The 12,893-nt window shown below is 41.5% G+C and overlaps 2 protein-coding genes across 4 annotated transcripts in view; one reads left to right on the top strand and one right to left on the bottom strand.

The window, feature by feature from the left end:
• Window positions 1–8,600, bottom strand: part of LRP6 (LDL receptor related protein 6) — a 138,068-nt gene extending 129,468 nt beyond the window's left edge. For all 3 annotated transcript variants that reach the window (XM_070410674.1, XM_070410675.1, XM_070410676.1), the window contains exon 1: window positions 8,303–8,600. In XM_070410674.1, coding sequence (XP_070266775.1) covers window positions 8,303–8,357 — 55 coding nt within the window. In that variant the 5' untranslated portion in view covers window positions 8,358–8,600. The remainder of the gene's footprint in view (window positions 1–8,302) is intronic.
• A 1,961-nt stretch (window positions 8,601–10,561) lies between these two features.
• LOC139006488 (methyltransferase N6AMT1-like) lies at window positions 10,562–12,658 on the top strand. The gene is made up of 2 exons (XM_070408828.1): window positions 10,562–10,578; window positions 12,016–12,658. Exons 1-2 carry the CDS (start codon window positions 10,562–10,564, stop codon window positions 12,656–12,658), a joined length of 660 nt encoding a protein of 219 aa, XP_070264929.1.
• The last annotated feature ends 235 nt before the right edge of the window (window positions 12,659–12,893 follow it).

The following is a 12,893-nucleotide window of genomic DNA, read 5'->3' as shown; positions in this document are numbered from 1 at the left end:
AAACATGATGGTGATTTTTTAGCTTGGCTTCCTGGACTCAATAGGCTTTTATGAAAGTCCAATCCAAGATTCCTTATAAAAACTTCCAGCAAAGCAAATGTAAAAGGCCTAACCTACATAAATAACCAGGCCAAATCTAATGAGACCAACTTCACAATGACTCTTATTTTATCCCATTGTGGACTAAATATTTGTGGCCCCCACTCCCAATATATATGTTGAAATCCTACATCCTCTCATGTGATAGGATTAGGAGGTGGGAGCTTCAGGAGGTAATTAGGATTAGATCAAGTCATGAGGGTGGAGTCTCGTGAATGGAATTAGTATAAGATTCAAGAAAGAGCTTACTTCCTCTCTCTGCTCTCCACCTTGTGAGAACATAGAGAGGTCAGCAGTCTGTAACAAAGAAGTAGATCCTCACCAGAACATGACTATTCTGGCACCCTGACCTTGGACTTCCTGCGTCCACACATAAAAAATAAGTTTCTGTTCTTTGTAAGCCACCCAGTCTATACTATTTTTGTTTATAGCAGCTTGAACTAACTAAAACATATCCCTAATAATGACAAATTTTGTTTTAAACAACAGGAAGCCTGACCAAGTGCTCACAACTGCCCATTACTTATCCATTGACTTGACTTGACCAAACTTTAGTCAAGCTTTTCTCCTTTCCCACAATCCCCTAAACTTTGGCTTGCTCTAAATTTAAGTAAGTACACATAGAACTTTTTCCCTTAACAGTTCATTCCAAGCATCAGCTGACTGCAGGAAATAAAAAATTCCATTTATCATGCAATCTGCTCACCCCCACCCACTTGGCCCACATGCCTACAAAATTCCTTTTAGCCATTCTCTATAAAAGAAGTCTTTCTGTGTTTGATTTTGAGATCCCTGCAAATCTGGCTATTAGAAATTTTCCCTATTGTAATAATAATTTTCCCTATTGAATAAATGTCTCTCCTTATCTAAATCCAGAATTGTTTTTATTTAACCATAATGACAAACCACCCATTTGCAAACTACAAAATTACGCTAACAATTATTTTCCTCTTTCAAAGGTGATTGGTATCATTTTCAAAACCATAAGGCCCAGATAAAATTAGGTACATACAAAAAGCACTGCAATGTAAAATTACTGTCCAGACCAGCAATCTGGCCTTAGGTTAGTCATTCATCTTTCTAATTCATAAAATGAAGAGGTTGGGCCAGGTAATTTCTAATATCCCTTCTGTCCTAGATATGAATTTGGTAAAAAGGTTTAACTGGGACAAGGCTATTCATAAGTCAATACACAGAAATAATATGCTGGTGACCTACTCAGTGTTTCTCCAGAAAAAAAAAAAAAATAGGAACATAGATTTCTTTAAGACTATTTCTTTAACTTCAAAAACAGATTTCAGAAATAATTTCTCAAGATAAAAATTCCAATGATCAAACCCACACTCATTCAAAAGTACTCCATATGTCCATACAATGGAATATTATTCAGCCATAAAAGTGAATTTTTGAAATATTGATAATGCTACCACATGGATGAACCTCGAAAACATTATGCAAGAGAAAGAAGCCAGATACAAAAGGCCACATACGGTATGATCCCATTCATATGAAATGTTCACAATAGGCAAATCCATAGAGATAGAAAATAGATTAGTGGTTTCCAGAGACTGGGGGGAGGGGGAATGGGAAATGACTGCTAAGGGGCATGGGGCTTCTTCTTCAGGTGATGAAAATGTTCTAGAATTAGATAGTGGTGATGGTTGTACAAACTTGTAAATATACTAAAAACCACTGAACTGGATACTTTTAAAATGAACTTTATGGTATATGAATTATAAGAAATATAATTAAAAGAAATATCTTGTGAGGTAGCGTGGCCAAGTGGTCTAAGGCGCTGGATTAAAAGAAATATCTTTTTTTAAATAGTGGGTTAAAAAAGTACTTGAGCACATTAATTACACTATCGATGTAATAGTTAAATCCTAAATCCTATGTAGGAAATGTTACATAGCCCACATTTCAAGTTCAACCTCAGTTATAAATATGATTTATGTCTATTATGATTAGTTTTTCCTAATTTGTGCTAAAAAAAACTTTATAGTAATTACAAATTTATAATTTAACCATGTCTAATAAAACACAAAATGAAACTCCAAATAAGACTGTATAAACATGAAAAATCACATCTTTTTATATTGCTTTAAATATAAAATTTAGAATACCTAATATGTGCAAAAGCTCTGGTACATTGTGGTATATGAAAGAAAAAACTCTACTCTTGAAACACCTTTTATCTCACAAAGGGCTGTTGTCCTCACTGGCATAAATCAAGAAACTGTTACAAATAAATACCATATATTTTGTAGATAAGAGTTCATGCTAATGAAGGTCAGCTGTTAGCTTTCCCAGACTTGCAAAATATGCTGTCTTTAAATTGATAGATGGACATAGGCAAATACACCCCCCATAAAGCTGGTCAATAATGAGAAAGACTTCAATCCCTAAATCCTTTACTTGATGTGGCTTTGGCCCAGGAGTGATCAAGTGATGACTAACTAAGGCCATTAGAGAAAATGCCTTCCTGGTCAAACATACATTATTTGATAAAGGTACAGTTTTCCAGTATCTGAGTAACTATTTTCTTGAAAAATATGACCATTGCTGACCACATTCACCTCTGCATTTTTATTTTTACCAAGAATCTAATCAATAACTTTAGGCCTAGTGTCAACTAATAACTTAAAAATGCACTTAATTTTTTATTTTTGCCTGAAAATGTGGCTGAACTTCTCATCCACGATTTCCTATCCCTTGCAAGCAAGGTATCACAGAAACAAAAATTAGCAACTCATCTTACAGCTAACAGAATCACAGCATTGAAGTATCAGTAATTTTCATCAAATTGAACCCAGGCACATTTCAATATTTTCCAGTCCCACATCTGAGTTTCTTGAACCTTTTATGAGAATAACACAAGCTTGAGAAACAAAAGCATATCCTAATAATATCAAGTAACACTGTTTTTATTGTATTTATGATGAATTATATTTAAAATGAGTAATTTCAAGGACAAATTCCCTATTCTTAGATTGCCCAGTCCATGTATTTGATTAAGTTTCAAAGTTATTCACATGGAGCAGTGTCTGTTCATTATGTTGGGCTCATTTTACAGAAGATACTAGGAATGGTGAAACGTGCAATGCAGGTAAATGCAGTGTAGCATTTACCGATCCTACAGGGAAAAGTACATCAACTGAACAATTTTAATCATTGTAAACAAAAAATACAGTAAAATTTCTCAATTAGAAAATGTCTTCATAAAATTATTTTGCCCATAGTTAAATAAGTAAATAAGTATCTCAATCAAATGAACTATTTCTCCTCTAGCATTTTTATAATAATCACCTAAAACAATGTTAAAGTTGCAATCCTTTAGAAGGTAAAATAAATCTAGTAGATAGTGGCCATCTTATTTATATAAAACAAAATAGAAAATATCAGAAGAGTCAAAAAGGTTAAAAACCACTGACCGAAAACTATTGAGTACCTAAAACAGTGTCTGGCACTTAAATGTTTTCCTGAGCATTAATATTTCTTTTAATTTAGCCATGTTAATAATAGTGACCAATTATTCAAAGTCTACTATGGACTGTGCACTGTACTACCCATTTATAAACATTATCTCATCAGTTCCCAGTCACCTTGTAAGGTATTCCCATCTAACAGAAGAAATGAAAGCTAAATAACTTGCCCAAGGATACATAAAGTGGTAGATTTGAACTTGGTTAGTCAACAAAACCCATACCTTTCTATTATAGTGCTTTCCTTTATAATCTTCTCCAAATATAAATTTGCAATAAAATTTCCATGATGGAAATAAATTTTCTCATTAGTTGCCCATGGCCTAAACAGAACCATAATCTGTGTTGTTTATCCAATATGTTCAAATTATAAGTTCACATAAAATATTTTCCATTTATATACTACTTCACAGAATCTTTTTATATTCAAAAAAGGAGTCATTTCTGATAGCCAAAGCATGTGTAACTATATGAAAACAGTATTTCAGTTCAACAAATAGAAAAACCTCCAATTAAAGCAAAAAAAAAGAAAGAAAGAAAAGAAAAATTGAACCATGCGAAATCATTTTTAGGCTGGTTATGACACTGAGCTGAAACCTTAAATTTCAAAACCAAATTATTCCTTAGCCAGATGAGCAAACCTTAAAGTAAGTAGTGATGAAAATATCAGATTCAACTACTGTATATGGAACTGTCATCAAATACCAATTCACATGAATCACCCAATGCTTGAAGGTTCCCTTGAACCTTCCCTTCAAGGTTCCCTGAGTTGCTTGGAACAAAGGTTCAGCAGAATGTTAAAAAGATTCATGTTAAAATGTATTGTCAAGTTTGAGAATAGTGGGTTAAACAAAGTTAGAACTGGTCTTTCTACCTGGGGATGCCTGAGCCCTTAATATGTACATATGAATAATGAATCTCCAAAAGAAGGATTCATTATCCTAACGAAGATAAGGTGTACAGAGATTAAGTGACTTATCCAAGGTCACACAACTAGCTAATGGCAAATTTAGAACCTAATTCTCCAGATTCCCACTACAAAATTCACTCTACCTCCGCAAGACTTCATCATACCTAGTATTTAAAAAACCTTTCCAAAGGTCACTTTAAAAAAAAAGTTTTTATTGGTTTTTAGAGAGGGAGAAGGAAAGGTAGAAACACTGATGAGAGAGAAACATCATGGAATGGCTGCCTCCTGCATGCCCCCCACTTTGGGGATCGAGCCCCCAACCCTGACCAGGAATTGAACTGGTGACCTCTTGGTTCATGAGTCAATGCTCAACCACTGAGCCACACCAGCAGAGCCCAAGGATCACTTTTATAAAAATGTAAGATGACAAACAATAGTGGCTTATCCTGAAAGTATTTACCACAACCCCACCAAAACAAGTAACCAAAAAACAAAGGTAAGTAGCAAAGAATTTTTATAAAACAACAAAAGCCTCTCCTCCTCACAGTAAACTGGGACATGGTATTTACAGATTATACACACTAGTGGTATCCAAAACATATATTCTTATAAAAATATTTCCTCTAGAAAATAAGAGATATAATATTTTCTAATCAGTACCTAGATGGAACTAAGAGAATGGCAAAAATGACAACCTAGATTGTGAGGTACATCAGAGCAGCAACCATGTCTATTTTGCTCACCAATATACCAGAGCTGGATATATACCAGGTGCTCTATACATACATATTTGCTGAAAGAATGAACAATAAATCCCTGCTCTACCATTAATTAGCTGTAGGATATTGATCAAGGTATAATCTCTCTGAATCTGAGTTTCCCCACTTGCAAATAAAGCTGTTAGACTAAAATGATCAATATCTCTTCTATCTTTAAGAATTCATGAATCTGCCGAAACCGGTTTGGCTCAGTGGATAGAGCGTCGGCCTGCGGACTGGAGGGTCCCGGGTTCGATTCCGGTCAAGGGCATGTGCCTTGGTTGCGGGCACATCCCCAGTGGGGAGTGTGCAGGAGGCAGCTGATCGATGTTTCTCTCTCATCGATGTTTCTGGCTCTCTATCTCTCTCCCTTCCTCTCTGTAAAAAATCAATAAAATATATTTTAAAAAAAAAAGAATTCATGAATCTTAAACAAATAAAATCTCAAATCCCCAGCATTTGAGGATATGTCCACAATCAACAATTTTAACAAAAAGTAACATTTGCAGGTCACTTCACATTCATTACTTCATTCATTACACCCAATAAACCTGCAAATTAGAGCAATATTACTATCTATATTTTACAGGTAAAGAAACTGAGGGCCAGAAAAATTGACTGACTAGACCAGAAATACAAAGTGAAATATGGAGTTTAAACCCAGGATTTTAGGATTGAAATCTCCAATTCTTTCCATTACATCCCTAGTGATATTGGCAGAAACGCAGCCTAGATGACAGACAACTGCATTATTTCCTGACTTTCAGCTACTAATATAACAGGGTTACAGGACAAAAGGTCTCCCAATTCTCTCATCATCCCATCTTCCCAATGTTAAAGCTTCAACTCTTCTGTGAAGAAAAATGACTTTAAATGCAACAAATTAATCACATTTTTCTCCTTGGAGCCTAAGTTAACTAATATCACTATTATAACAGAGAATGACATTATTAAATAATGAAAAGAATCTAAATTATGAATCAAAATCTTTCACATCAAAAGATAGTTTTAGTTCAAATAATATGTATTTACAGTCAAGTACTGTTAAATTCAAAGACCACCTTATACCATTATTATGCTACATTTAAAATGAAAACTCCACTTCTGGAAACTTTGTTTGCTAGTGGAAATGAGGCTATTTAAACCACTAATTCTTAGGTCTTGTTACAATATTACCATACTTCAAAATAATACTTCAAGTGCAACATCTCTTAATTCCAATAATGATAGGCTCAAACTTGGTGTTAAAATAAACAAATGGCATCAACATCATACCCTTCCCCTCCAAAAAATACAATTGGGCAACCAGAAGCATGTTGGCTTATGGATTTAAATGTCCCCTTTAACTTATCAGCAGACTCCCATATTTGTTAACATTATTAACTTTCTGTCTTAAAATATATAGACATATGCGATGACTAATATAATTGTTTCTCACAGCTATGGCAAAACCCCCTTTCAACAGAGAACATACTATACTAAAATAAACACATTTATTAAAACAAAACCCCCTTTCAACAGGGAGTATACTATACTAAAATAAGCACATTTATTAAACCTCTCTGGTACCTAACACCACATTAAATCCACTGCCAAGAAAATTAAATGAGCATTATCTTTCTGGGGTTTGCATGTGGAAACAGTTTGGAATATGCTTAGTGGGTCCTAATTATTAAATATAAGTCGCTAAAGTATAAGTAAATATAAATAAATACAATAATCCTGCAGAAGAGTAAAGAAAAGAATTTTCTCCAAAAAAAAAAAAAAAAGGAAAGAAAAATAGAGAAAAAAGGTCACTCACACTCATCCGAAATATATACACGCAGAAAGGGCACACCTGGCTCATTTATATCACAAGATCGTTTAGTTACTATATCGTGTTCTCTAAACTTTAGTCCGTTCTGGAGGTTTAACAGAAGTTTAGTGTTGTTTTGTTTTTTTAAATTAACAGCTAAAAATCTCTACTGACTCAAGAGGTCTCATGCCTGAAACGAAATGGCCATGAACACGAGAGAGAATTTTGACAATACCCAAAGCTACGACGAGCCCCTCGCATCAATGAGGACTTCGATTCCTCTGCTGGTAAATGCTCAGGAGCATCAGACGCATCACCACCCTCCACACTGCTAAGTTCGAGAGGAGCCGTGGAAATCTTCCCGGCCAGTCTAACCCAGTGAACTGTCACAAAATAAAAGTCACGGCATATGTGACAGAGCCACCGAATGCACGCGATTCTCAGAGCCAAGGATCCAGACTCGGCTCGGTTCGTCACCCAACTGGCCCGCCGTCCCCTGGGGAGCGCACGCAGCAAGGGATACTGAGGTCCCGGACCCAGGCTCCTTCCCGCACCAGCATGACTTTCCCGGTGCGTGCCCACCGCACACTTGCAAGCTCCGAAAATAGCGGCCGGTCGCGAACACCGGGGAGTGCAGGGGCAGCGTTCCCGGTTCGTTGTGGGCTGAAGCCCAGGGGACTCCCGGGGCCGAACCGCTCGCCCTATAACCTCGGAGCCCCTTTCCAACTGCGCTCTCACCCGGGATCATCCTATACCCAACGGAAGCCACGGAGGAGCTGCAACAAGGCCTGGAGAAATAGTCAGAGGGGGCCCTAAAAGTTCACGGGAAAGTGGGGGCTCCGCGGGAGGAGACCCACCTTAAAGCATCTTGGGCTCCAATACTCCCAAAGCCAAAATACATGCACAGACCCTCCTCCCTCCCTGAGGACTCCAGGCAGACGGAGACGCGCCGACCCTCAGCCACGCCGACAGCGCGGGGCTGCAGGGGTTCCCTCCACCCAGCAGCCGGGCCGGGGCTCCGCGGTGCCCAGGGAAGGTCCAGCAGCCCCGGCGGGGGCTGCAGCGTGGCCGGGCGGAGCGCACAGCCCCCGCTCCCGGCCCCTCTCCCTCCTTCCCCACCACCAGGCCTCTCCTCGCTCCCGGTCCCCCTTTCCTCCTCTCCCCCTCCCTCCCCTCCCCCCAGACACACACAAAACAAGGCCCCCTCCCCCCCCCCCCAGAACCCCACCAACTTTCCCGTGTCCCCCACTCTGCCCACCTCTCAGGAGCACACAGAAGCTGCAGGCCAGGAGGCTCCTCAGCACGGCCCCCATCTTCCCTTCTCGCGTTCTCTCCTCTCACCGGCGAGGGGCGGCCAGCAGAGGCGGAGGCGAGGAGCCGGGGCGGCCGCCGCAGCGGCGGGTCTGCACGCTCATGCTTCCCGGCTTTCCGGAGAGAGAAAGAAAGAAAGGGGCACGTCAGGGCTCCGCGCGCGCCGCCGCCGCCGCCCTCTCTACCGCGCCGCGCTGGTCCGGGCTCGCGCGACGCCAGCGTCTGCTCCCATCCCGCCGCCTCCTCCCCCGGCGCCCCGCTTCCCCCGCGCAGTTCCTCATTCAGCCTCTTCCTCTCACGCAGCGGCGCAGGGATACGGGCCGCGCGCCGCCGCCGCCGCCGCCGACACGGGCTGCGCGAAGGTCTCCCTGCGCGGGGCCGGACCCTGCCCCGGCACCGCCTCCAGGGCAGTGGGGAAAGGAAATGGGGGCGCCCCCTCGGCCTCTGCGTGGAGACCCCGGGAGATCTGCCTGGCGAGCCCAAGAGACCTGCAGCGGAAAGGCCGTCCGGCGACGCATTCCAATGGGATTCTTTCCCGGGCCGGCGGCCCCGGCTCTCCCCGCGGAGGGTGTGAAGCGACGTCGGACAACATAGGAGCCGGCGTGGTCGGGACTACTTTCTGCGGCTCGGCCGGGCCGCCGCCTGCGCCGCTCTTTGTGCGGCTGCCACCGGCCGGGCCAGGTGCCGCTCCGGGTCCACGCCGGCCGCCACCTGGGCCGGGCTCCTGGGGGCGCGGCGGGCCGGGGGCGGCTGAGCTGCAGGTCCTCGCTCCGGGAGCCACGCGGATCCCGACACGGGGCTGATGAGCTCAATCTTCCAGGGTTGGAAATTGGTTTAAGCATTTTTTTTTTTTTAAGAAAAAATAGAAGCCAGTGCTACTTACACCAGCGTTAAACGTGGATCTGGTGAAGGGTGTTCCAACGACAACTCAACCTGAGATTTTTATTTTTCTCCTGGTTTCAGACTTCCCCCAGAATTAAGTCAGACCAGAACTAAAGATTTCTACCAAACTGGCAGCTAAAATGCCTAGATAAATGCGTCAGCACCTAAGACAGAGCAAAAGGGACACAGTTGGACGCGAGTGTATTTGGGGTTTTACTAGTCGTGTTTATATCATTATAACACAATGTTTTGATGATCAGTTCGCAGCTTGAGGAGGAGAGGATCCCCCAGAATCTCAGACTTATTTGGCGCAGCCTCTGCTGCTGCCGCTGCACGGGGCATTCAAGAGCAGCGACCCAGACACCCCCTGGCATTGCGGGGCTGCTCAGTCCAGGAGGGCGCGCCGGGAGTTCCATCAGCTGTCATGGAGCCAGCAGGTCCCTCTGCCCAGCTGTCACACGCCCTTCCCTGGGGCCCATGGGCGAGGAAGAGGAGCTTCTCCAGCAATGTTACTTGTAACTCAGGGACATTGGATTTCACCAAGTGCTTACACACACATGATCGTATCTGACACTTACAACTACCCTGGGGTGAGGCAGGTTTTGTTACTTACTATCCTTATTGCAAAAAATGAGGGAAAGGAGAACCTGAGGAGTTCAATGACTTCGCCAAGGCCACTCAAATACCGAATAGCAGGACCCAAAACAGGTATTCTGACTTCACTCTCCTCCTTCCAAGAAATGTCTGCTGCAATCCGTATCTGTAAGACTGAAAGACAGAAGCACCCACATCACTTTAACCTAATTTTACCTATGAAAGCCTAGCCACCATTGTTCTCTTCTTCCAAAAACTATGTCAATACGCTGCAAGTTTTGGATTCTGACCTCCAGCAATAGCCTAGGGCAGTGATGGCGAACCTTTTGAGCTCGGGGTGTCAGCATTTTGAAAAACCCTAACTTAACTCTGGTGCAGTGTCACATATAGAAATTTTTTTATATTTGCAACCATAGTAAAACAAAGATGTATATTTTTGATATTTATTTTATATGTTTAAATGCCATTTAACAAAGAAAAATCAACCAAAAAAATGAGTTCGCGTGCCACCTCTGACACGTGTGTCATAGGTTCGCCATCACTGGCCTAGGGGCTGTATTACTGTAAAGCAACTGAGGCTGTGGAGACTCCACGATGTCAGTGATGAAGGCATGAGCTTCGGAAGGAGGCATGAGTGAGGATGCAACGCTACGAGTTGCTAGCTGTGTGACTTTGGGCATGATATATAAATGCACTGCACCTCAATTTTCTCCTCTGTAAAATGGGGATAATGCCTTCTTCAGGCTTGTAAGAGGGATTAAATTAAATAATGTATTGCCGAAACCGGTTTGGCTCAGTGGATAGAGCTTCGGCCTGCGGACTGAAAGGTCCCAGGTTCGATTCCGGTCAAGGGCATGTACCTGGGTTTCGGGCACATCCCCACTGGAAGGTGTGCAGGAGGCAGCTGATCGATGTTTCTAACTCTCTATCCCTCTCCCTTCCTCTCTGTAAAAAATCAATAAAATATATTTTAAAAAAATTAAATTAAATAATGTATAAATAAACTGTTCACTATATAACCATTTCCTTTCTTTCTCAACCCCCTTAAGATGAATTGTGTCAGAGTAACTTGGATTCTTGGGAAATAATAGAAGAAAGACAAAAATTACATGCTCAAAATGTTTATTGTAGAATTATTTATCATTGAAGATAGTCAACAGTGAAGCCAATAAAACAATCTGGAGGACCTCTCACTTTCCTAGGCCCTTTCCAGATTCCATGGAGGGACCCTAACAAAGTGGTTGCATTGTCCTATTTGCAAAAGTATGATAATTTGTATTCTTTTTTTTAAACATCCCTCAAAACTGTATCAATTTCATGTTTCACAAAACCTGAACCTCTTCCTATTTATAATAGAAAACCCAGTAAAACTTGATTTTTCTTTTTTAAAATATGTTTTTATTGATCTTAGAGGAAGGGGAAGCGAGGAGAGAGAGAGAGAAACATTGATGTGAGAGAGAAACATTGATCGGTTGCCTTCTGTACACACCCCCACTGGGGATCGAACCCACAACCTGGGTATGGGCCCTGACCAGGAATCAAACCGAAGACCTTTTGGTGCACAGGATAACGCTCAACCAACTGACCCACACTGGTTAGGGCAGCCTAAGTTTTTTTAGGCTATCAACCTATGTAAGGAAATGAGACATACAATGCTGAAAAATAATACTTTGGAGTACAATGCAACAGTGTTATAAATGTTTATAGTTAGCTAAATCTAAAAGCATGTAAAAGTACATGTACATTTTAATTACAGCTATGTAAAATATAAATATAAACACACATGTTATATATCTCACATATATATAAATATATATCTATACCTCGCATATTTGAGCAAAGACTGAAAGTAAATGCACTAAAATAGGCATTAGGATGGTGAAATAATATATTTACTATCCTGTTCTTAAGTTTCCTTTAATGTATTATATATTCTTTTACAATTTTTTAAAGGTACTTAAGTGCCAATCTATAGCTTAAGCTTAAACCCAAGCCTAGATACTATTCTTCTCACTACCTAACTAATTTGTTTTTGCATTCATTCAATTACCTAGTAAATAATCAATGCCAGTCACTGTGTCAAATGCAGGGGATGAAACATTAGACTAATCATAGTCCCTACCCTCAAGGGCTTACAACCTAGTTTGGAAACATTAATACAACAAATAATTAAAATTTCTGTAGTGCAGGAGTGTACCCATACTACCAAGGAACTCAAGTGCCGGCGCCCGCGGAGGACACCTTCCTGCTCCTGGACGCTCTGGAGGCGGCAGCAGCCGAGCTCATGCGAGTGGAGCTATGCCTGGAAGTAGGATCCAGGCCTGGAGTGGTATCCACACTCCTAGCCTCCATGATAGGTTTCCAGGCCCTGTACATGTGCACTGACATCAACCCCAAAGCAGCAGCTTGTACCCTGGAGACAGCACGCTGTAACAGAGTCCATGTGCATCCTGTAATTACCGATTTGGTCAAAGGCTTGCTACCAAGACTGAAGGAGAAGGTTGTTCTTCTGGTGTTTAATCCCCCATATGTAGTGACTCCGCCTGAAGAGGTAGGAAGTCATGGAATAGAAGCAGCTTGGGCTGGTGGCAGAAATGGTCACGAAGTCATGGACAGGTTCTTTCCACTGGTTCCAGATCTCCTTTCGCCAAGAGGGCTGTTCTATTTAGTCACCATTAAGGAGAACAATCCAGAAGACATTTTGGAAATAATGAAGGTGAGAGGTCTGCAGGGGACCACCGCACTTTCCAGGCCAGCGGGCCAAGAAATCCTTTCAGTCCTGAGGTTCACCAAGTCCTCACAGAGTGTCTGCTTCACGTTATATTGAATAATATGTACTACATTGAATATACATATGGATACACTAGTATGTGTGTGTGTGTGTGTGTGTGTGTGTGTGTGTGTGTGTGTAGATAGGCTGAATGTATTCACCATATTTTGAAACTGAAGTCATTTTTTGGTTAACAAGTAAAACTGTCAGAAATTTGTCAAATAGAGAAAGGTGAGAGGGCTGGGCGTTATCTTTCACCAACAAATCAAGCCTACAGACATACTTGTGGAAG

Source organism: Myotis yumanensis, unplaced genomic scaffold (assembly GCF_028538775.1).
Source record: "Myotis yumanensis isolate MYYU_CA2020_CCGP unplaced genomic scaffold, mMyoYum1.0.hap1 SCAF_3, whole genome shotgun sequence".
In the NCBI taxonomy this organism is placed as follows: domain Eukaryota; kingdom Metazoa; phylum Chordata; class Mammalia; order Chiroptera; family Vespertilionidae; genus Myotis; species Myotis yumanensis.
Note: the sequence above shows the minus strand (reverse complement) of the source record. Positions and strands in the feature narration are given on the sequence as shown.